The sequence below is a fragment of the Macaca thibetana genome, chromosome 14 (genome assembly GCF_024542745.1).
Source record: "Macaca thibetana thibetana isolate TM-01 chromosome 14, ASM2454274v1, whole genome shotgun sequence".
Lineage (NCBI taxonomy): Eukaryota > Metazoa > Chordata > Mammalia > Primates > Cercopithecidae > Macaca > Macaca thibetana.
Genome location: NC_065591.1, coordinates 43208697 through 43233549, shown reverse-complemented (window position 1 = coordinate 43233549; position 24853 = coordinate 43208697). Strand labels below are relative to the sequence as shown.

The 24853-nt window shown below is 34.0% G+C and overlaps 1 protein-coding gene and 1 long non-coding RNA gene across 8 annotated transcripts in view; one reads left to right on the top strand and one right to left on the bottom strand.

The window, feature by feature from the left end:
- ANO5 (anoctamin 5) overlaps window positions 1-24853 on the top strand; it is a 99824-nt gene that overhangs the window by 41901 nt on the left and 33070 nt on the right. For all 7 annotated transcript variants that reach the window (XM_050755365.1, XM_050755364.1, XM_050755360.1 and 4 more), the window contains 6 exons: window positions 2570-2683; window positions 5951-6066; window positions 18697-18831; window positions 19201-19306; window positions 19411-19471; window positions 23852-24003. In XM_050755365.1, the coding sequence (XP_050611322.1) occupies window positions 2570-2683; window positions 5951-6066; window positions 18697-18831; window positions 19201-19306; window positions 19411-19471; window positions 23852-24003 (684 nt within the window). The remainder of the gene's footprint in view (window positions 1-2569; window positions 2684-5950; window positions 6067-18696; window positions 18832-19200; window positions 19307-19410; window positions 19472-23851; window positions 24004-24853) is intronic.
- LOC126934731 (uncharacterized) lies at window positions 4852-15276 on the bottom strand. Its single transcript, XR_007719101.1, has 3 exons — window positions 15176-15276; window positions 5869-5944; window positions 4852-5184 (listed from the first exon to the last, which is right to left on the bottom strand). It is a non-coding gene; the product is annotated as an uncharacterized LOC126934731 (long non-coding RNA).

The window sequence follows — 24853 nt, the reverse complement described above, 5'->3', positions numbered from 1 at the left end:
TGCATTTGAAGTCCTAGGATCTTTAAGTTTCCCATTAAAACCTCTCTCACAAAGAATCATGGTTTTGTGCCACTATTTCTTTGTGCTTAGACAGGAATAATATCCACTTCATAGGTTACCTAGATAATTAAATTAGTTCAGACATAAAAAGCTTTGAGCAGTGCCTGGCACTATTTTCTTAAAACACTCTCATAATAAGCAGAAGCTATTGTTCAGCCCACCAGAATGTCAACAAGCAAAATTCCTTGAGCATCCTCCAAAAAAACTGTTGCCATGGCCTTTGCTCTTGATTTGTCTGCTTTTGCTTTCCCTGAACCACTTCCACCTCTTGGTAGCCATTGCTTTGATTGTGCTTTATCTTCAGGATAGCACTGGCAAAGCCATGTTTCATCCCTGTCATAATTCTTCAAAGAAATTCTTAAGGATCTTGATTCTACTTATTCAAAATTTCCGTTGAAAACTGCTTTTGTCTACAGGTGAACTGAGTACAACAATTTTCACACCCATTGATTGGAAAGTTTGCTGAACTATAATTTTCTAGTCAGAATGGTGAAACCTGAACCAGTTGAGATATCTGTGGTGTTGGCCTATTATTTGTGCTGTTCGTCTTTGGTCCTCTTCAATTAGGGCATGAACAAGGTGGATTTTTTTCCTTGCAAATTGATGTGAATGGTCTGCGGCTGTGGGCTTCATCTTTGACATCATCTCATCCCTTCTTAAAATGAGTTATTCATTTATAAACTGTTGATCTCTTTAGGGGGATTGTCTTCATAAACTTCATAAACTTTTGGTAAAGCATCAGTGAGGTCACCATTCCTCCCCTCAAGCTTCACCATAAATTTGATATTTGTTCTTGCTTCAATTTTAGCAGAATTTATGTTGCTCTGACAGCAGCCCTTTTCAAACTGATGTGTCCTTCTTAGTCCCTCAAACTAAATCCTGTTCGGACATGTTATAACAAGTTAGTATGAGTTTAATTTTGTGCATAAAATTTGAAAACCACACATATCCATTTTTCATGAGTCTTTTGAAGACTCCCTTGTATCCTGAGAAAAAGGAGGTAGGGGAAGTCACTTTCCCTTTTGGCACCAGGGAAAATCTACTTCTTTTACATCTATCCTTCCTCCTGCAGTATCTCCCTTTTGTTGTTACTAACAGTTTATGGTAACAAAGACTAGACACACTTCACTTTCTCCAAATTCTCATTCTTCATTTTATAAATGGTTAGCTGAACTGTTTATCCTTATTGATCCATCAGAACAAGAAGCTGACCTTAACTTGATCAAACTTTAATTAAGCTTCTCTTCTCCCTATAAGAACCTGGACATTAACCTACCCTCAGCTTGAGCCAATATTGTCATGTGTAGCAGCTCCTCCTTAGCATAAAGAAAGATCATCCCTGACACTTGCTTACTTCTCCCTATTAATCAGATCACTTTTCTGCCCGACCTTTCAGATGTTTGCAGATCTCTGAATCTTTCTATTGCAATAGTCCCTCTCCACCTGTTGCAATAACTTTTTTCAAATAATGTCTTTTCAGGCCTAAATTCAGTTTTTTTTTTTTTAATTTTACAATACTATACTTTACTTATTATCATAGCTTTATAATACATCTTAATACCTGGTAGTATAAATATTTCCACTTTGTTAACATCCCAAGACAGAGTTCTTACTTTGGTGAACCTTTCCTAAGGAAATAATCCAAAATATGTAAAACAGGTCATATTTATGACATTGTTTATAAAAATTAAAACTACCTTGCATAAATTATGATTTCTTTACCAAGATGGGATATTGAGCTGCTCTTAACATGGATGATGAGTTTAGATGATGATGATTCAAGAACTACAACCATCCCAATCAAAGAGTCTTTGAATGGTAAAATGTAAAAGAAAGGAAAGGTTGGGGACTATGTATAAAACAGTGCTGAATAAAAACAAATTTAGCAATTAGAAATACAGAAATTTTGAAGAGTTGCTGGAAGACAAAAAGCAGATGAGATTGAATTCACAGAAATATAAGAACAGAGGACACCAAAGCCCAATTATATTCAGGATAAAACTGATAGAAATATGCAAGTCATTGCAAAGTGGCTGTAGAGATAGGATCACCTTGGCTAATAAATTCAGATATCAGGTAAAAGGCCTTGTAAAAATAATTAATTGAAGAAGTATTCAAGACAGCTTGGATAAATATCAATTCTACTCCATATTCCCCCAATTGAACTGTCAGTAGTGACATTAGTCTCCTACTTGAAGCCCTAATTATAGTAGAAATTCTGGCACAAAGAACTCAAGAGGAGGTTTGGACAGGAGAAACAATAAATTATGGTCCGTTCACCTTTTCACCCCGTCAAAGGAATGGGGAGCTCTCAGACTCAGAAGCTAAAATATCTGCAAACTCCATATAATCCCACACTCTGCATATTCCAGACAACCAAGAGAAGCTTCCTTCTATAATTAGAACCTGTATCTACATTCAATGTAGACATTTTAAAATTGTGATTTAAAGGAATGTGGAAAGCATAAGTTCTGAAATGTGATAGTGTCTTTTTGTACTTACCTTGTAGGTGTACTATATTCTCTCAAGATGTCCTTTCGGCATAGAAGATGGGAAGAAAAGGTTTGGGATTGAAAGGCTGCTAAACTCTAACACTTATTCATCTGCCTATCCACTCCACGATGTATGTATAGGTTTGATTGTGAAATTCTGAGCTCATTTTCCTACTGCCATGTTCATTACTGGGAGAGAGAATCTTCCTTTACTTCAAATTGCTTAGTTTTCTCTCCTGGTGGGAAAATCCCCAAAGACTTCCTGGTTCCAAGCTGAGAGCTTTACCAGCTATGCCGAGATATATACTAAATGTGTCTTTGAAGTTTCAAATGGACACGTATTTTAAAAACTTTTACATTTGCAAAAGACTTTATTAGAACCCATTTTGAAAATAGCAGTCACATTAAAAGAACATTTTAGAACATAATATTTGGAAATTTCTATCTGAATCCATTAGTTCTTTTCTCATTTATAAAGTTTTGAAGCTGTAAGGAATTTAAATTACATGCATTCACATATTCATTCATCAAATACATGATTGGCTTCAATTATATGTAAAGCATTCTGTTAGCCATTATTGGAACACAACCATGAATCCAAGCTCATAGTCTAGGACTCTCCTAGAAATAAAGCATGCGTACAATTGCAATATAAACTAAAGCATAAGAATGCTTCAGATGTTATGACAACTGATATTCAGAAGAATTTTTTGGGGGGGCTGGCAAATCATTGTATGAAAACATTGAGTTTATAAGTTTAATAGAGAAGTGACATTTTACATGATTCGCCTGTTGAACCAAACCTGAAAACTTGGCCTTGGAACCAGTACTCAGCCTAATTTCTTAGCCTAATACAATAATTTTGTATTTTTAGTAGAGACGGGGTTTTGCTATGTTGGTCAGGCTGGAATTGAACTCCTGACCTCAGATGTTGGAAACTTTTTGATGGAAACTTTCTCATTTGAATAGCCAGTGTTTAAATTTCACCACCTATTGACAGTAGAAATCCTTTGGCTCAATGTGTATATATTCTACTGTGAGATCATCCCTTGGACATCTATTTTTATTGTTTCTTTTGTTACAGTTTTACTCTTCCATACTTAAAAAGACTTTTTGATGATGTATTCTCTTTGCAAGAAATATAGTTCTCAGTAATAGAAGAAACAAATATTTTAATTGAAACAAGTGGCAGCTAAATAATTCCCCATTTTTTGAACAGTGTTGCTGTAATAGTTCCCAAAAGCCCAAAGCCAAGCTCTTCCTTTTCTAGGACTTTGTCTGTTGTGCTAGTTTTCCTCTGTTAATATTTAATTTTTGTTTTGTTTACTTTTGTTTTTTGAGATGGCGTCTTGCTCTGTCCCCCAGGCTGGTGCGCAGTAGTGCAATCTTGGCTCACTGCAGGTCCGTCTCCTGGGTTCAAGCAATTCTCCTGCCTCAGCCTCCTGAGTAGTTGGGATTACAGGCACATACCACCACACCTGGCTAATTTTTGTATTTTTCGTAGACAAAGGGTTTTGCTGTGTTGGCCAGGCTGTAATTGAACTCCTGACTTCAGATGATATGCCCGCCTCAGCCTCCCGAAGTGTTGAGATTACAGGCATGAGCCACCACAACTGGCCAATATGCAATATTTATTCAGTAGTATGAGAATTTACTCTAAGTCAGTTCGACACTGATTAGTTTTTTTTTTTTTTTTTTTTTTATGTGTTTCCTGTAAAAGTAAAGGAAATTTTCCAAAATGAGTCACCATTTTCAACAGGAGTGTCAATTTAGTAACTTAGTATTAGAGAAAACAAACAGCCTCTTCTTTTATTCAACAGCCCTTGAACACATATATAGTACCTAATCACTGAGGATTGGTTCCAGAACCAATCCCCTGACCCTTGAATACCAAAATTCCAGCATGATCAAGTTTATTATATAAAATGTAGTAGTATTTGCATATAGCCTACACACATTCTTCAACATGCTTAAATTCATCTCTAGATTATTTATAATACCCAATGCAATATAAATGTAAATAGTTGTTATGCTATGTCTTTTTTTTTACTGCTGTTTAAAATCATTTACAATCTTCTGTTGGATAGATTTGAGGATTCAGAACCTGCAGATACAGAGGGCCCACTGTCACATTTTTTTTTTCCTGGGGCAAAGAAACTCTTAGGAGATTATAGATTCTAAACAATAACATGGACATTTGGTAAAGCAGAGATCTAAAGTAGGTTAATAAACACTTTGCACTGCATTCTGTGCCAATCTTTCTTCACAAAAGGGCTCATTCTTTTTTCTAGAGATTTTGAGGTTTTTTTTCAATTAATTTTTAGGGCATTAATTCTATCCTTACAATGCCATATCATAAAGCCAAACTAATGTCTTCAGTCATCACCAGTTTTAAACTATACATGTAGCTTTTCAGTAGAGTCATATAGGCTCATTGGAAATGCAATGTCACTGAGCTGTCACTAGAGATAGCTATAACTTACTATTGATTTTACTTTTTAATCTTTCTTTTCTTCTGAATGCAACATTAGGTACTGGATTTTCCCTTATGTGCTTTACAGAATCATTTTTCAAAATACCCACATAGGCTGCTCTTTTGGTTGTTTAATTTCTTAAGATTCAGTTGAATTACCTACAGAAGAAGAAAAAAGTTGGAATCTTGGTGATGCAAAATTTAACGCCTTATCATATATATATTTTCACATGTGCTAAATTTTAAACTGGATATCTATTCAGTGCTGCCTTCAGCAGTTCATTTGTCTACGGTGAAAACAAAATGTCTTAAACAGCCACAGTGTACACAATACTTTGCTAGGCCATGAAAATATATAAATAATATTAGTCGGTATCTAACAATGGGAGAAGAGCTTATGCATGAAGCAATACTGAGCCCCTTAAATGCTAAAGTTTTTTGTAATATTTTAAGTTCTTTGGCAAGTGGCTATAAGAAAGGACAGAACAGGAGTCTCTTCCCATAATAGCAGTATGACCTTGGATTCATTGCTTAACGTTCCTTGAGGTTTACTTTTTTCATCTATAAAAAAAGTGTTAGCCCATTTCTAAAGTCCTATCTAGTTATATAGTGATATGGCTCTCTGGGCCTGGAATATTGCATTAGGATTTGAGCAGAGAAGAAAGGGCATTCCACGTGAAAGAATAGCTTGAGTAAAGCCAAAGTCTTACACTTTTACTTGTATTTTGAGATATCTTTGTGTGATAATTTAATAAATAAATATTATTATAGTTTGTGAAATAATTTCATATCAATTGAATATGAAATCTAAAAGTAAAAGAAAACATACCCTTGTTTACTAACCTTCTTAAAACAGCAGTGTTTATTTACTTCACCTTTGTCTTTTGCTTCATCTTTTATGTACCCTCCTCTTGAATATCTGCAGGGTCAATATTGGAAGCCATCAGAACCTCCCAATCCCACCAATGAAAGATACATACTTCACCAGAATTGGGCTCGATTTTCCTATTTCTACAAGGAGCAGCCATTAGACTTGATTAAGTAAGTTTCATACATAGGATCAGACCAATTAAAACTTGATAATGTGATTTTTATTCACAATGGCATAATATTCTGTTTTATTTAACTACTATTTTTACCCACTACATTTCACAACTTCTTGGTTTCATATCTACACTATCAATTAGCAATTCATTTAGGAAAATGTTGTTGCTAAATTGATGAAATACAACAGAGATCGTATAGTGGTTAAGAGGTTAGACCTTAGCATTTAACTAGGCTGAATTCTCATCCAAGTTCTGCCTCTTGAAAGTTATATGAATTTGGTCAAGTTACTTAACCATTATGAAAATAGGAATAACAATATTACTACTTTTTAGCATGGTAGTTATAGTATCTATACTATCTGTAAAATGGGAATAGCGATATTACTACTTTTTAGCATAGGGACTAGCACTTAGTGTTTAGTACATATTAGTTTTTGTTTCTCCTGAAGTCCAGAAATTTGGAACATAAGACAAAGGTTGTGTATTGATGTTTGTGTGTATGCTTTCAGTGAGCTGTGACGACATTTGTTCTATGACCTCAATCCTTTAGACAGTTTCATTAGCTAAGCAAGAAGACTATGGTTGCAGGTTATTGCTTTAAAGCATAGCAATACTACAAGCATACAGGATATTAGGAGACTTCTATGATTTTATTCAATGAGCTATTAGATTAGAGATCTCTTGCTACTATAGGCAGTGTTTTTTACTTGGTGATTTATACTTGCATTGCTATGCTTACACAGCATCACAGTATCTGTTTCATGAGACTGATTTGAATGGATCCATCCAAATCAATTGAAATGTTATCTCAACAGTATGTTTAAGTGAAACTAGAGGACACATTTTGAAAAATAAATGTCAGTTAGTCAGTTTATAAACTGGGGCTTTTGATAAATCATGCTAACTCCTTCTTGAATCATTATTTTAACTGTTTTGAATAATAATCATTTAATACTTTAAGTTATGAAACTAAAATATTTATCAAAAACATTTCAAATAATTAGGAGATTAACAAAGTTTTAAGTGAAATTCTACCTTCATCAAACTCCACAAAAATAACTAGACTTGATTTGGATAATATTGATTTAGTCCTATTTTTGTTTTTATGTATAAAAAAGCAGAGAAACTTTTTTTTTTTTTCTGAGAGCAATGGCATCTTTCTCTTCTTTTTCATGCTAAGATTTTTCTGTATTCACTAAATAGTATATTACTGATATCCTTCTATGAATACACAAAGATCTGTCTGATACTATTTAGTGGAACACAGAATACCTTATTATAAATTTTTCATAATTCATTTATTGGTTTTTCTATTGAAAAACATTAGGCTGTCCCAATTTTTAAATATAATTTCAACTTTTTAATTTTAGATTCGGGGGTATACATGCATGTTTTTTATGTGGATATATTGCATGATGCTAACGTTTGGGTTACAGATCCTGCCACCCGAGTAGTGAGCATAGTAACAAATAGGGAGTTTTTTAACCCACACCCCTCTCCCATACTACCTCCTCTAGTAGTCACTAGTGTATATCGTAGTCATCCTTATGTCTATGTGTATTCAATATTTAGCTCCTACTTACAAGGGGGAACATGCAACATTTGGTTTTCTGTTCTCTTATTAATTTGCTTAGGATAATGGCCTCCAGCTGCATGCATGTTGTTGCAAAGGACATAATTTTATTCTTTTTGACAGTTGTGTAGTATTCCTTGGTTTATATATACCACATTTTATTTATTTACTCCACCATTAAAGGGCACCTAGGTTGATACCATGTCTTTGCTATTGTGAATAGTGCTGCGATGGACATATGGGTGCATGCGTCTTTTTGGTAGAACAATTTATATTGCTTTGAGTATATACTCAGTAATGAGATTGTTGGGTCAAATGATAGCTCTGTTTTAAGTTCTTTGCAGAAGCTCCAAACTGTTTTCCACGGTGGCTGAATTAATTTTCATTCACATCAACAGTGTATAAATGTTCTCTTTTCTCCACAATCTCACCAGCATCTGATATTTCTTGACTTTTTAATAATAGTCATTCTGACTGGTATGAGATGGTATCTAATTGCAGTTTTGATTTGCATTTCTCTGGATTAGTGATGATGAGCATTTTTTATATGTTTGTTGGCTGCTTGTACGTCTTTTGAGAAGTGTCTGTTCATGTCTTTTGTCAATTTTTTAATGTGGTTATTTGGATATTGCTTGTTGATTTGTTCAAGTTCCTCATAGATTCTGGATATTAGACCTTTGTTGGATGTGTAGTTTGTGAATGTTTTGTCCTATACTGTAGATTGTTTACTCTATTGATAGTTTCTTTTGTTGTGCAGAAGCTCTTCAGTTTAATTAGGTCCCACTTGTCAATTTTTTTTGTTGTTGCACTTACTTTTGGTGACTTAGCCAAAAATTATTTACCCAGGCCGATGTAGAGAAAGATATTTCTTAGGTTTTCTTCTAGGATTTTTATAGTTTGAGGTCTTACATTTAAAACTCCATTCCATCTTGAGTTATTTTTCTACATGGTGAAAGATAAGGGTCCAAGTTTTATTCTTCTGTGTATTGCTAGTCAGTTATCCCAGTACCATTTATTGAATACAGAATCCATTCCCCATTGCTTGTTTTTGCCAGCTTTGTTGAAGACCAGATGGTAGGAGGTGTGCAGCTTCATTTCCGGTTTCTCTGTTTAGTTCTATTGGTCTATGTGTCTGCTTCTCTACCAGTACCACACTATTTTGCTTACTGCAGCCTTATAGCATAGTTTGAAGCCAGGTAGTGTGATGCTTCCAGCTGTGTTCTTTTTGGTTAGGATTGCTTTGGCTATTTGGCCATTTTTATGGTTCTATGTTAATGTTAGAATAGCTTTTTCTAACTCTGTGAAAAATGTCATTGGTAGTTTGATAGGAATAACATTGAATTTGTAAATTGCTTTGGGCAGTATGGCCATTTTAATTATACTGATTCTTCTAATCCATGAGCAAGGAATGTTGTTTTGTTTATTTGTTTAATCTCTGATTTCTTTCATCAGTGTTTTGTAGTTTTCCTTGTAGAGATCTTTTACCTCCTGGATTAGCTGTATTCCTAGATATTTCATTTTTGTGGCTATTGAAAATGGAATTGTGTTCTTGATTTGACTTTTCAACTTGAACATTATTGACAGATAGAAATGCTACTCACTTTTGTTCATTGCTTTTGGGTCCTGAAACTTTACTGAAGTCTCTTATCTGTCATTTATGAAGTCTAGGAGACTTTTGGTGGAGTCTTTAGGGCTTTCTAGGTATAGAATCATTTGTCAACAAAGAGAGATAGCTTTTCTTCTTCTTTTCCTATTTGGATGCCTTTTATTTTTTTTCTCTTGTCTGATTCCTCTGGCTAGGACTTAAGTACTATGTTGAATAGGAGTGACAACAGTGGACATCTTTGTTTTATTTCATTTCTCAAGGGGAATGATTCCAGCTTTTGCCCATTCAGTATGATGTTGGTTGTGGGTTTATCATAGATGGCTCTTATTATTTTGAGGTATGTTCATTCAATACCAAGACTATTGAGGGTCTTTTTTATCATGAATGGAAAGGGATGCTGAATTTTATCAAAAGCTTTTTCTGCATTTATTGAGATGATCATATGTTAATCATTTTTCCTCATAATTCTATTTATGTGGTGAGTCACATTTACTTATTTGCACTTGTTGAATCAGGCTTGTATCTCAGGAATAATGCCAGTTTGATCGTGATGTATTAACTTTTTGATGTGCTCCTGGATTTAGTTTACTAGTATTTTGTTGACAACTTTTGTGTCTATATTCATCAGGGATATTGGCCTGACATTGTCTCTTTTTGGTTGTTGTGTCTCTATCAGATTTTGGTATCAGGCTGGTGCTGGTTTCGTAGAATGAGTTATAGAGAAGCTTTTCCTTTTTGAGTTTTTGGAATAGTTTCAGCAGGGTTGCTACCAGTTCTTCTTTGTATGTCTGCTGGTATTTGGGTGTGAATTCATCTGGTCTAGGGAATTTTTTGGTTGGTAGATATTTAAATTAATGATTAAATTTCAAAACTTATAATGGTCTGTTCGGGTTTTTACTTTCTTCCTAGTTTAATCTTGGGAGCTTTTGTGTTTCCAGGAATTTATTCATTTCCTCAAGATTTTCTAATTTATGTGAATAGAATTTTTCATAACAGTATTGGAGGATTTTTGATTTCTATAGGATTAGTTATAATATCATCATTGTCATTTCTCATTAGACTTATTTGGATCTCCTTTTTTTCTTTGTTAATATAGCTAGTGATATATCTTGTTTATTCTTTTGAGGAACCAATTCTTGGTTTCATTGATCTTGTGTATAGATTTTTATGTCTCAACTTAGTTCAATTCTTCTATAATTTTAGTTGTTTCTTCTGCTAGCTTTGGAGTTGGTTTGTTCTTATTCTCTAGTCCCTCTAGGTGGAATTTTAGATTGTTATTTTGAAGTCTTTCTTACTATTTAATTGAGGCATATTAGAGCTGTAAACTTTCCTCTTAGCACTGCGTTAACAGCATCCCAAAGATTTTGGTAAGTTGGATCTTATTTTTATTAATTTCAAAGAATTGTTGGATTTGTGCCTTAATTTGGTTTTATACTCAGGAGTTATTCAGGAGCAAGTTGTTTAATTTCCATGTATTGGTACAGATTTGAGATATGTTGGTATTGATTTCTATTTTTAAAGCACTGTGGTCTGAGTGTGTGCTTGATATGATTTTGTCTTTTTTAATTTATTGAGATTTGCTTTATGACTAAACATGTGATCTCTGAGAAGATGAGAATATATATTATGTGATTGGTTAGTGCTCTGTAGATGCCTATTAGGTCCAGTTGGTCCAGTGTTGAGTTTAATCCAGAATTATTTTGCTAGTTTTCTGCATCAGTGATCTGTCTAATGCTGTCAGTGGGATGCTGAAGTCTCCCACTACTATTATGTGGCTCTCTAAGTGTTTTTATAGGTTAAGAAGGGCTTGTTTTATAAACATGGGTGCTCCATTGTTGTGTACATATATATTTAGGATAGTTAAGTCTTCTTGTTGAATTGAGCCCTTTATAGTTATGTAATGGCCTTCTTTGCCCTTCTTAATTCTTGTTGGTTTAACGTCTGTTTCATCTGATAGAATAGAGACTCCTGTTGTTTTTGTTTTCCATTTAGATGGTAGATCTTTCTCCATCCCTTTACTTTGAACCTGTGAGTGTCATTATACATGAGACGGGTCTCTTAAAGACAGCAGACAGTTGGGTCTTGTGTTTTTATCCAGCTTGCCACTCTATGTCTTTTACATGCAGTGTTTCGACAATTTATATCCAGTGTTAGTATTAATATGTGAGATTTTGATCTTGTCATCACGTTGTTAGCTTGTTGTTTTGTGGACTTGATTGTATAGTCTCTTTATAGTGTCTCTGGACTATGTGTTTAACTGTGTTTTGTGATGGCAGGTATTGTTCTTTCATTCCATGTTTAGTACTCCTTAAGGACCTCTTATAAGTCTTGTAGAGTGGTAAAAAGCTATCTCAGAATTTGCTTGTCTAAGAAGGATTTTATTTCTCCTTCACTTAGGAAGCTTAGTTTGTTGGGATATGAAATTCTTGGTTAGAATTTCTTTTCTTTAAGGATGCTACAAATAGGCTTCCAATATCTTCTGACTTGTAAGATTTCTGCTGACAGGTCTGCTGCTAGCCTGATGGGCTTCCATTTGTATGTAATCTGACCCTTCTCTCTAGCTGCCTTTAAATTTTTTTTGTTTGTGTTGAACTTGGTGAGTCTGATGACTGTGTGCCTTGGGGATATAGTGTCTCATTAGGGTTCTCCATCTTTCTTAAATTTGTGTATCAATTTCTGGTGGGATTGGGGACATTTTTATAGACTATATCCTCAAATATTTTTTCCAGATTGTTTACTTTCCTGTCTCAGGAATGCCAATAAATCATAAGTTTGGTCTCTTCATATAATTCTAAATTTCTTGGAGGTTTCGTTCTTTTTTTTGTTTGTTTTTTCACCTTTGTCTGGCTCAGTTGATTTGAAGAACTGGTTTTTGAGCTCTAAGATTCTTCCTCAGCTTGGTCTATTCTGATATTAATACTTCCTACCATATTATGAAATCCTTGTAGTGATTGCTTCCTTTCCAGAAGTTCAGTTTTGTTTTTTCCTAAAATGGCTATTTCATCTTTCAGCTCTCAGATTGTTTTACTGGATTTCTGGATTACTGGATTGAGTTTTAACTTTTTCTTGATTCTCACTGAGTGTCATTTCCATCTAGATTCTGAATTCTATGTCTGTCATTTCTGTCGTTACCATCTAGTTAAGAACCATTGCTGAGAAGTTCATTTGGAGATAAGGGGACACTGACTTTTTGATTTTCCAGAGTTCTTGCACTGAATCTTTTTCGCCTGAGAGGGCTGGTGTTCCATTAACTCTAGTGTAAGTTAAATATAATCAATTGGCTTCATTACTGGGTATTTTCAGAGAGCCAAGGCTCTGTACAGGGTCTTTGTGGCAGGATTCTTGCCTTGAGTTTCACAGTTTTGTATATTGGCAGTGTTTTTGGTGTTGTAATTTGGGCTATTATCCAGTAGATGGCACTTAGGAGTAAGAGCCAGCAAATAGGCTCCGCCTTGCAGCGCTTCAGTATTTCTGCCTGTTCACAGCAGTGCTCTGTGGTGGGGTGAAAAGAGAGATGACCCTCTCTCCTTCCTGGTATGCTTCGGGATCCTGGGAGAGCCCCTTCTGATCACTGGCACTCTGTCTGTATTTCCTTTGTTACTTGCTAATTTCAGTATTACTTCTGATATGATCTGATACGATTTATAATTTGCTCTACTTATCTCTGGTGTTCAATCAATTTTTGTTTTATATCTTTCCACTCTTCTCTATTCCTTTTTTTAGTTTTTATGTTTCTGGGGTTTTCTTGTATCAGCAAATATTTATTTGAGAAGAGTTCACTCCGTTTTTAGGTTTTTATTACAGTATTATTCAATTTCATGTTATTTGGGGAGAATTATCAAACTAAATAATTTACTTCACATTTTTTGACTTTGTTTTTCTTTTACATTTTTTTGTGGATGTGGTCTACATATTTCAATTTGTTTTTAATTTATGAACAGAGTTTCTAGCACTAGAATGCCCTTCTCTGTTAGTCCATCACACATTCTCAAAATATTGTCTGTAGACACATTTTCTGCAGTGTTAAAAATGTCATTTTCATCATTGTGTGCCTGTGTTTTGACTCTGGCTCATCGCATGAGGTCAGGGGTAGCATTTTTTACTTGTGGCATCATGTTGGCACTCAAAACGTTTTAGATTTTGGAGAATTTTGTATTTTGAATTTTCAGATGAGGAATGCTCAACCTGGTGAATGGGAGTGAGGGAGAATCTGTTTCTGTGTGTGCTGGACCTGAAGCTTCCTGTGAGTCTCAGAGCTGTGGGCACCCATCTTCCCTTGCGCTGCGAAGCCTATTTCTTTCATTTCTTCTTTTTTTTTTTCTCCTTTTAACTAGCATTTAATTTTACAGAGTTTGACCTTATAGAACCTCAAAATAAGGTACCTACTTGTTTTCACATAACATATCTTAAACCTGTGGAATCTTTAGGTTAGCACGATTAAAGCACCTGCCATCAAAAATGCATTTTACAGTCTCTCCATGGCTGTATGTTCCAAAACTTAGCTGAGTTGAAGTATCAGAAAAGTTCCATTGTAGATGGTCAGTAATCCGGGCAAGATGTTGACAGTAACCAGGAGATCCAGAAGTAAGAAGGTTCTATATAATGTCCTCAAAGCCTGGTGAGCCTCTTAATCTAGCTCTTGGCCTTTTAATTTAGCCCTTGCCTCAGGGTTTTCAATTATGCTGTTGTAGGTTTTGTTTGTTTGTTTTTGTTTTTGTTTTTTTTTTTTTGCACACAACCAGAGCCGGCTAATTTTTGTATTTTTAGTAAGGACAGGGTTTCACCGTATTGGTCAGGCTGATTTTGAACCCCTGACCTCGTGATTCACCCACCTCGGCCTCACAAAGTGCTGGGATTACAGGTGTGAGCCACCGCGCCTGGCCATGGGTTATTTTTTTTAAAGAATTGTTTTTAATTTTACAATAAAAGAAGTTAGTGGAAAAGTAGTATTTGTTTTACAAGAAATCCCATTTACAGAAAGGAATATTGTGATAAATATTGAACAAGATTGTTTCCTGAAAAGTAATTTTCTCCCTCTGTTCCCTTCCTCATTTCTGTCCCTTCTCCTTCTTTTCCTAATTCCTTACCCTCTAGTTATGACCTTGGACAAACTACTTTTTTTTTTTTTTTTTTTTGCAGGTTTTCTTTTTTCTTTTTATTATTATTATTATTATACTTTAAGTTCTAGGGTACATGTGCATAACGTGCAGGTTTGATACATATGTATACTTGTGCCATGTTGGTGTGCTGCACCCATTCCAACTCTGCTCTCTTATTTCCTTTTTTTCTGTTTACTGCCACTCCTCCAAGGAGTACCAGTCTTCTCTTTGTATCTGATTCTTCTCAAGAAATATTGCTTTTCTCAGGCTGCCACTTCCAGTCCTGCTCTTTTCAGATTGTTTCTTATAGATTACAAATGACCAAATCCCAACATATATTCTGCATTAGGGGATTTAGTTAAACTTTTCTCTAGGCGTTATTTTAGCTGTATTTCTTTATGTTTCCCACCCTACTTTACATTTTTCCCCTATAATTTCTTAAACATCCCCACTTCTCTCCTGTATCTTAGGTTTGTAGCAGCAGGTGTTGAAGTTGTGTTTATTTCCTTACTTACAGGTAATTTGATGATCATGATGTTCTGTGTCATGATACTGAAGGCCTGTATTGAGTTTGGATTTTTTTTCCTCTCCTTGTTGATTTCATGGGTTTTAGTAAAGGTTTTATGGGTAGACCTGATAAAAGTTAAAATATTCTTAACATAGAAAGAATTTGCCTGTAATCTCAGCACTTTGGAAGGCCAAGGCAGGCACATCAGTTTAGGTCAGGAGTTTGAGACGATCCTGGTCAACATGGTGAAACCCCGTCTCTATTTTTAAAAATAATAATAATAATACAAAAATTACCCCAGTGTGGTGGCACACATACCTGTTAGCTACTTGGGAGGCTGAGGCAGTAGAATTGCTTGAACCCGAGAAGCAGAAGTTGCAATGAGCAGAGATCACACCACTACACTCCAGCCTAGTACAACAGAGTGAGACCCTGTTTCAAGAAGAAAAAAAGAAAAGAAAGAATTTATTCATAGATGCATAATTACAATTTACACATTTATTTTAATGAGACTTTATTAAGCATCACTACATATCAAGTAAGATACTGTGCCTACAAAGATAATCAGATTGTGGTTTCCTAACATGAATTTGTTTGCAGGAACACACACAAATGCATATTAGTTACAGCACAGTAATACTCCAAACAAAATACAGAGGGAAAAGCACCTATCTTCATGACAACCTCTAGGAAAGCTTCACAGTGTTCATTCTTGAACTATGTCTTGAAAGATAAGTAGCAGGATAGTAGGTAAAGAAGTTAGGTAAGAATATCTCAGGCAAAGAGAACACACAAGAGCACTGTGTGTTTAGTTCTTCATGTAGGAGTGTCGGCAAAGGAGATTTGAATGTTTACCAGGAACAAAATCCTGAAGAATAATGCTGAAGTAAAAAGATGAAGCTTTGAAGGAAGAAAAGGGTATTGCTCAGTTTTTACTTTAGAAACATCATTTTATTGGAAACAAAAGATGATTTAGATGGATATAAGATTGAACTCAGGGAAGTAAGGAGGTTGTTAAAATTGTTCAGCAATAAATATTAGAAGTCTTTTCAAGGCATTGGCAACGGGAAGGAGAGGAGACTATGAATTAGAAAAATATTTTTATGACAGAATTCATTGGACCTAATGGATTGTTGGATACGGAGGATAAAAATAAGGAAGACAGCATGATAGGGTGTCTAGAAAGAGATACAGTTTATAGGAATCTGAGTTCCTAGATTTCACATATTTCATGTTACGTCTATATCAAACATCACTTTCGTGTCCAGATATCTGGAACTGGCTTTTCTGCCTTTTGAGCACAGATAATTTTGTCACATTAGATAATAATTTTGGGTAAGATGGCAATGCCAAGATTGAAAAAAATGGGCTGATAGAGCATATAAAATTGAAGACTGATCACTGGCACATCAGGTCTATCAGCTCATTTTTTTCCTTCCAGCTTACACTTCATGTAACGTTTTTTGATATCCATATGTTGTATGTTAACGCTTAGAAATAAAATTGAAATACTGCCACATACTAAATAGCATAGACTAAATACAGTGTGGTACGGATAATGTTATTACAATGTGAGGATAATACTGAAGCTAAGTTTCTCAGATGTTTATGGATTCATTGTAAAAATAAATCACTTTAGAAATAAAGTTTGCATTTATTGATTGATTTCTCAAGATTGTATTCAATTTAATTCTATCATCATTCTTTTGATTATTTACTATGTTTTCGACTAAGTAGTACATCTTGGAAATACAAAATGAGGGCAGTCCCCTCACACAGTATCTCGCAACCAATATTACTGAATCTCTTCTACCTATCAGATGCTATATTAGATGGTGCAGTGCCACAATCAGTTGAAAGTCTAGTAAGTAAAATGGACAGGTTAAAAAAGATCATAGATTTAAATATATGGCATATTTTTCTAAAAAATAATACTCAAAAGAAGTCTCTCCCTATATTTGAGCTTTTATAGCGTCTCATATTATTAGATTTCTCTTATTTTCTTAGTTATGACCAACAAGATAGTTTAAATTAAATATTAAATGTGATTTCAATAATGTATACATTTTAACCATATTGCAAGTCTAATAAATATCTCTTGCTTTCTGAGATCCTGAAAGATTATTTAGTGTTAATCTGTTACTGTTAGACACCCAAGTCCAAAATTTAGTAAAATAATTTGTATATTTCCACATGTAATAAATACTTGCCTGATTTCATTTAGTAAATTCTCAGCAATTTCTCTTTTTGACAGGTCTAGAGTTCTTGAGGGATTTTATTTTTTATGCTGAAGGAATAAGAATTGTGACAATCAAAAAGGAGAAAAAAGTAGTACTTTAAAACTAAGGTTGTTGAAATATCCAGTTTCCTTATGAATTATTAAAGAATGTTTAAGTCTATAGCAATAATGTTGATATTATATTTCTAATAACATTGATTCTGTAATTTTTAAAACATTAAAATAGACATGGTAAACAGTAAATTTCATAAAATATATGTTTGTACTTTTTTCTGATTTTGATGTTATGTACTATCACAGTATTTTCTACATTTTTCAGCAAAAAACTGGGAGAAACAAAGTTCATTCACTCTAAGTATGAGTAAGCTAAGGAAGTTGTGAATGGCAGATTAACAGGGGAATATTATAGCATTGTAATTTAATTTAAAGTTTATAGTGATCTGGAAAACCAAATTAGGGAAATTAACAATGCAAAAATGTTCATCATCACTGAAAAGCATGAAAAAAGACAGGATAAGCAGAAAGATATCTGCTAATTTTAAGAGTGTTGAAATATGAAGAGTGGGAGGTTCAATAAAATTAATATTGTATATGATAAATATATTTTAAAATATCATTGTAAAAAACATTTATAACTGTTATGTTCAGATATGTGTTCTTGTTGAGCATATATATAAATTACAATTTAATATTAAGTACTTTCATAGAATCATATAGCACGCTACTAGAACACAAAAGGTATCACATCTTTTTGCCTAGGAAACTGTGGAAAGACTCACAGATTTGGTGAGCTGGGATCTATATGAACAAGGAGGAGGATTAATCAGGTTAAACAGCAACAATAACAAGAAAACCTGACTTTCTGGTCAGAAAGTCTACTTTCTGACTACTTTCTCTCATTGCTAAATGGGGTACTCGGTTAAAAACAAAATACTCGGTTGCGAGAATTAAAAGGTTGTGCCAATAAATGCTGTCACTTTTCAGTTCTTTGCAAACCAAGAGCTGAGCTCCATATTTCATAGAATTTTTGCTAAAGTAGTCATGTTTAATTCCTTGGCCTGCTACCTATGTTATAATCCTGTAAACTTCCAAGATTCAGACTTGGAGAAAGATGGAAATGTATACCTACAATGTGGTCAGAGAAATGTTTTCAGTTTTAGAAAGAGGGATAAAGCAAAAGTCCATGCAGATTTTGGATATGGTTTTGATTTGTTAAGTTCATTCCTAGAAATTACATTGTAGAATATTCTGTAGTTTATTTAAAGACCATTTAAATTATCTTTATAATACAGAGGCTTTCCAAATTATCTTATTTAAATTGTAAATTTAAATTCCATTTAATTGACTTTCTACTTATATCCGTTGTCCCTTTTAATCCTTGTATCAGCCCTTTCACTATGGAATAAGTACTATCTTGTGTTAAAACATGATAATGATATGGAAACTGAAGTTTAAAGAGTTGAGTAACTTCACCAAAATTATATGTCTAGAAAGCAATGGAGCCAAAATTAGAATATATGCCTGTCTGAATAAAAAATCAAGGCTCTCTGTACTATAACATTCTTCCATATTCTGATTCTGTTTTTACTCTTTTCAACAGGAATTATTATGGAGAAAAAATTGGTATCTATTTTGTCTTTCTTGGATTTTACACAGAAATGCTATTCTTTGCAGCTGTAGTTGGCTTAGCTTGTTTTATTTATGGTTTATTATCAATGGACGATAACACAAGCAGGTAAGTGCACCTGAGTTGCCCAGATAGAGAAAACGTCTTTATCTTGTGCCAAACGAAGCTGTTGTTGTTCTTTCCCTGATGTTTCCTTCAGAATGTTTCCTTATAGCAGCAGATAATTGATGTTTTCCAAAAACTACTCAAACATAACAGTAGCCTTTCACCTGGTGCTTTATGGAAAATCTGTTTTTAATGATGGGCTCTGAAAAGTCTACTCCTCAAAGCATGACTTGACCCACTATAGAAATTGCTGCTTGATTGCCCCCTCTATGATATGTGAGAAGTTATATAAGTAGTTGTTCTAATAAGAACAGCTTGGACTTTTACCTAAACGCCTATCACTTTTCAGTAACTTGGCTGTTCCTCTTGCAGCACTGAAATCTGTGACCCTGAGATTGGTGGTCAGATGATCATGTGCCCACTCTGCGATCAAGTGTGTGATTATTGGAGACTAAATAGTACGTGTTTGGCTTCAAAGGTATGTATACATTGTAATATCTTGAAAAGGCTTTGAATTTTCCTCCTTTTCATTACATTTAGTACTAAATTATCTTTGTGTTATTGTTATTGTTATTTTTACAGTTCTCCCATTTGTTTGATAATGAGTCAACAGTGTTCTTTGCAATATTCATGGGAATTTGGGGTGAGTAAATAGTCCCATAAAGAAACAGCTTTCTTCCTATTAATGTGTTGTTTTGTCTCCATATAACATATGACAGATGAAATATCTTACATACCAAATGTGGTTTTAGATCATTGGGTCTTTGTTAGCATTAATACAGTGATGGAGTGCATATTAGTGGCCATTGGTTCTTGGTCCACAAAGGTCTCTATTAAACATCAGCTCATTTCTCATTTCTCATAATTTTTGAAACATCAAATACATTAATTTCTCACTGTCTTTCAGTGCCATGTTAAAAACAGGCTCAAAAAGTACTTAATTCAGGAGAGAGTAAACAAATATTTTGTGGCTGGAAGACATTGAGTCATGTATACAAACCGGAACAAGGATCAAAAACTTGAGGACTAATGAACATTTATTTCATCTAAATTGTCAAGTTATAGTTTCCACTTCCACATTCATTCATTAAAAACCTTCATATAAAGTGGAATTTCCCTTAATTTTGAAAATGCCCTGCCCAGGACTTCATATTTTCCGTTTCATTTGGAAAGTTAAAGTGTCATGAAGTTTTTCCTATCATTAGCAAGGAAAATATGTTCTGTAAGAATAACTTTGTTAGAAGAGACCTAAAGACTGGTCTAAAATATATCACAAAACTTGGAATTCGTGGGTGTAAATTAGACATTTTTCTCAATTAAAAAACACCTCTAACAAACACAAATATGTGCCATTCAAAACTGGGCAAGGGTGGCCTGGTGCGGTGGCTCACGCCTATAATCCCAGCACTTTGGGAGGCCAGGTGGGCGGATCACAAGGTCAGGAGATCGAGACCATTCTGGCTAACATGGTGAAACCCCGTCTCTACTAAAAAATAGCAAAAAAAATTAGCCGGGCGTGGTGGCAGGCGCCTGTAGTCCTAGCTACTCGGGAGGCTGAAGCAGGAGAATGGCGTGAACTCGAGAGGTGGAGCTGCATGCAGTGAACCCAGATCACACCACTGCACTCCAGCCTGGGGGACAAAGCAAGACTCCATCTCAAAAACAAAAAACAAAAAACAAAAAATACAAAAAACTGGGCAAGGGCTGCATTATCCAGGCAAATAACATCAAAATATTTAGGTATTTGTGCAAAGCAGAGGGATTTATGGATTTCTCTCATTTCTGCTTGGCTGCTGTGGTCTGAAGAGAGCACCCTAGATTCAAAGAGAACAAAGAATCTAGAAATCTTATTAATGGTTTAACAGCAACCCCAGTTTTTGTAAGTTGTTGTATATACATCTATTTATCATGAGGCTGCCAAATCCTACCTCTCCTTACTTGGAATCGAAAATGAATGATAGGTGCATGATTAAAACAAATGCATTGTGAGAATTTTCCATTGTTTCCATGGAGAGAAATTGTGCACCAACACCTGCCTTATATTACATCATAAATAGAAGAGTGGGTGTGTGTGGAGCACCCCACAGCACTATCACAGCACTATTTGCAGTTACTTAATCACAAGTGAGACTGGTCACGTTTTTAATATTTACTGACCATTGGCTCTCCTTGATGTTTGAAGTATTTAATTTATTTTTATAATTCACAGGTACTTTTGTATAAGTACAGTAATCCTTTGTCTGCCACAGAAATTGCAAATATTTTTTTCAGTTTGTAATTTACATTTGATCTCATTCATAGTCAATGGACATTTTAATATATATTACTGGTCATAAAACTTTCCTTATGGTTTTTCTTGTTTTTGTGTTTCTTTAGAACACCTTTCCCACTCAGAGATAATGTAAGATGTTCACCTATGCTTTATTTCAGAAATTTAATGATTTCATTCTATTTATACTTTAATATAATTCAGCAACTAGTTTTTAAAGTTTCTACCCTGGAACAGGTACTATTCTAGGCAATAGGAATTTAAATATGCACATACATAGTCCTTGATTGTAAGACACATTTTTAGTGTACATGCCTCCATGATTGTTATTGTGTATAAGCCAGGTTCATCACTAGATTACTTGCTCCTTTGGTACAAACACCATGGCTTTCATCTCCATAGTTCCAGGGCTAGGCATATGGTATGTATTCAAATATATGTTGCATCAATGAATAATTTAAGTGCTAATTGTATTTCTTCTTAAAAATAAAAAAGGTCAATTCCTATTTAGGCATAAAATGTAAGGCCCAAACCAAGGGTCTCTTTAATTTCCTGAAATCCTTTTCAGGAAATATGTGAATCCTGTGATTCCTATATACTTATAATCACAAAAGTCCATAGAAATCATGGGAACAATTTTGGTTTTAGTCCATATCATTTCTCTTTCCTTACAGTACTCTTTTTGCTAGCTATTTTGTACCATCATTAATTTATCTCAAAATCCCTTCTATGTCAGCCAACTTTCTTATTTCTACTTCAGCATTAACAAACTTTGAGACAAAAAATTTTAAATGCTTAGTGTATTTAAAAGTTTTAGCATTATGTATATGACATCCAATCTCTTGCATAGCCATGGTAACCAAATACTGCTTCTAAAATTAATGGTAGTTGTCCTGTTGTGGTATAAACAAACAAGCAAATATTAAAATGTTTAACAGTACCAAGTTCAGGAAACTGTTCTCCCTGCTAACAATGTATTTACTGCATACAGCAGTAATGAAATTAATAGAGTAAAAGTTTCTGCCTCATGAAATTCACAACCAGTGTTAAATGATAGTATGAATAAGTGAATGAAATATAACCTATGGTTAAGAAAGTCACAATCTAATTGGGAAAGAATCTGAAGTCTACTTTCATAGAAGTGCATTGTAAATGCTGAGGGAGTACAGAGGAGGGCTGAATTACTTTTTAACTGGAGGAGTTATATGAGGTATCTAAAATAGCCAAACTCATGGAATCAAAGAGTGGAATTGTGGTTACCAGGGGTTGGAGGATTAGGAAATGAGCAGTTATTAATCAGTAAGCATACTTTAAAGTTTCAATTAAGCAAGATGAATAAGGTCTGTACAACATTGTGCTAATGGTCCACAATAATTAATTGTACACTTTAAAATTGTTAAGTAGTTAGTCTACAGTGTTCTTCCCACTTAATAAATGTTTAACTATTTCTTTAAAGTTTAAATAATGAGCAAAGGAAAACATAAGCCAATGTATACATGAGCAAATAAACAAAAAACCAACAGTCAGAAGATAGATATATTTGCACTGGAAAAATATATTTTGGAAGCTGAGACAGCAATTAAATGACTACAATGATAAAAATATAATTAGGATTTTAAAAAATGTATGGATATCCATAGTTCTTTACATTGTTTAAAAGGTAGTGAGTCAGAAAGTTGAATCTTTTATAGATGATAAAATCATAAGTTCATATTGGAGATGTTAGTATTCTCTTCCTAAGTATATCCCAATAGAAAGGCATGTATATGCACACCAGTAGATTACAAGAATGTTCACAGCAACACTATGTGTAATAGCAGGTATCTGGAAACAACTCAAATGTCTGTCAGTCCAAGAATATATAACCAGAATTGCAATTTAACCATACAGTTGAATACTATGCAGCAATGAAAATAAATGAATTTTCACTGCACACAGCAACAAAGTTGAACCAAAAAAAAAAAAAAAAAAAAAAAAAGCTTGACACGAAAAACTATCAGTTGTATACCATTTATGTAAATCCATTTGTAATGGAATATTTTTTATATTGGTGCTGATTATATGGGTATATTTATTTTGTAATTTTTTTTGAATTGTACTTTTATATTTTGTGTACTTTTCTGTAAATATATATTCTTCAATTGAAAGTTGATAATTCCAGCACTCTGGGGGGGCTGAGGTGGAAGGATCACTAGAGGCCAGAGGTTTGAGACCAGCCTGGGTGACAGAAGGAGACTCAAATAAAGACATGAAAAGAAAGCTGAAGTTTTGTGTGTATACATAATATATGTATTTTAAAAGAGAGAGTAATTGTGCTGGGGATTGACTTTTATGCTTCCTAGGTATATTTCCCTAAGCCTGAGAAAGCAGTACAATGACTTAAATGATTTCCATAAAAGATAAAAGATACATGCAAAAAAAAAATTCAGTGTTAATAAAAAGCTAATTTTAAATATTACTTCAAATTATCTGAATGAAGAAATCTATTAATATGTCTGAAAATAATTCTTGCTTGGACCACTGACCAAGAAATTAATTTAAATTTTTGTATGAGTTTTTTTTCAGTATGTTATCGGATACACAATATTATGCCAACATTAATAATTGATGAAGTTTTAATCAAACACAACAGTGAAACAATAGCCACCTGAAACATGTGAACCATCCTGCAACCAAAGCGATTAAAGGGAAAAGTTGAAAAAGTTTTTAACTTTTTTTTATATCTTTTTTATATATATATTTGTTTACCTGTAGTCACCTTATTTTTGGAGTTTTGGAAACAACGACAAGCCAGACTGGAATATGAGTGGGACCTGGTGGACTTTGAAGAGGAACAGCAGCAGCTTCAGCTGAGACCAGAATTTGAAGCTATGTGTAAACACAGGAAATTGAATCCAGTGACCAAGGTAGACTAGAATACTGTGAAATGGGCAGCATATCTCAATGGACACACTGCCATAGGTTTCTTCTCATATAATCATAGTTTAATTTGCCTTTAAAGTATTCTGCAACATATAAATGACATAAACTACTTGTCTCTAATATACATACATGTATATAAATACATATATATGAATGTATATATATGAAAATTTTCAAACACTTTCAAATGTAGATAGAAATGTATAATGAACCACATGGATGAACCCATCACTCAGAATTAATCATTTTTAATTCATGGACAATCTTGTTTCATTCATACTCATACTCCTTTGTGTCACTAAATTATTTTGAAACAAATCCAAGGCATAATAACGTTAAACTAAGTTCAAAAAGGAAAATAGTGTGTATGCTGTGGGTTTTGTATATAAATGTATAGACATTGAAATGATCCTAAGTGATATATAAAAATTAACATAGTATTTATATTAAGATTGAGGTCTTATGAGTGATTGTTTTATTAGATTAACTTTTCTTCACATGGCCCCTTTTAATTAATTATATTGACAATCATTGTATTGGTGTGTGGGGGAAGAAGTCTATGTATTAGAATGCTTAGCTGACAAACCAGCTGTATGTTCTTAACTGAGTTGTTTAACTTTTTGGTACCTCACTTTTTTCATGTGAAAATGGAAGTGCTTTCCTTTAAAGACCAGAATCTTGGTTACATATTTTTCGAGCCCCTATTTTTCCATAATCTGTTTTCCATAATGTGTTTCCTGCTGCTATTTAAAAGAGAATAATATGTGTCCCAAATATACTCTCTTCAGTAGAATTCCCTCTTCTCTTCAGAAAACTATTCTTGCAATGTAACAT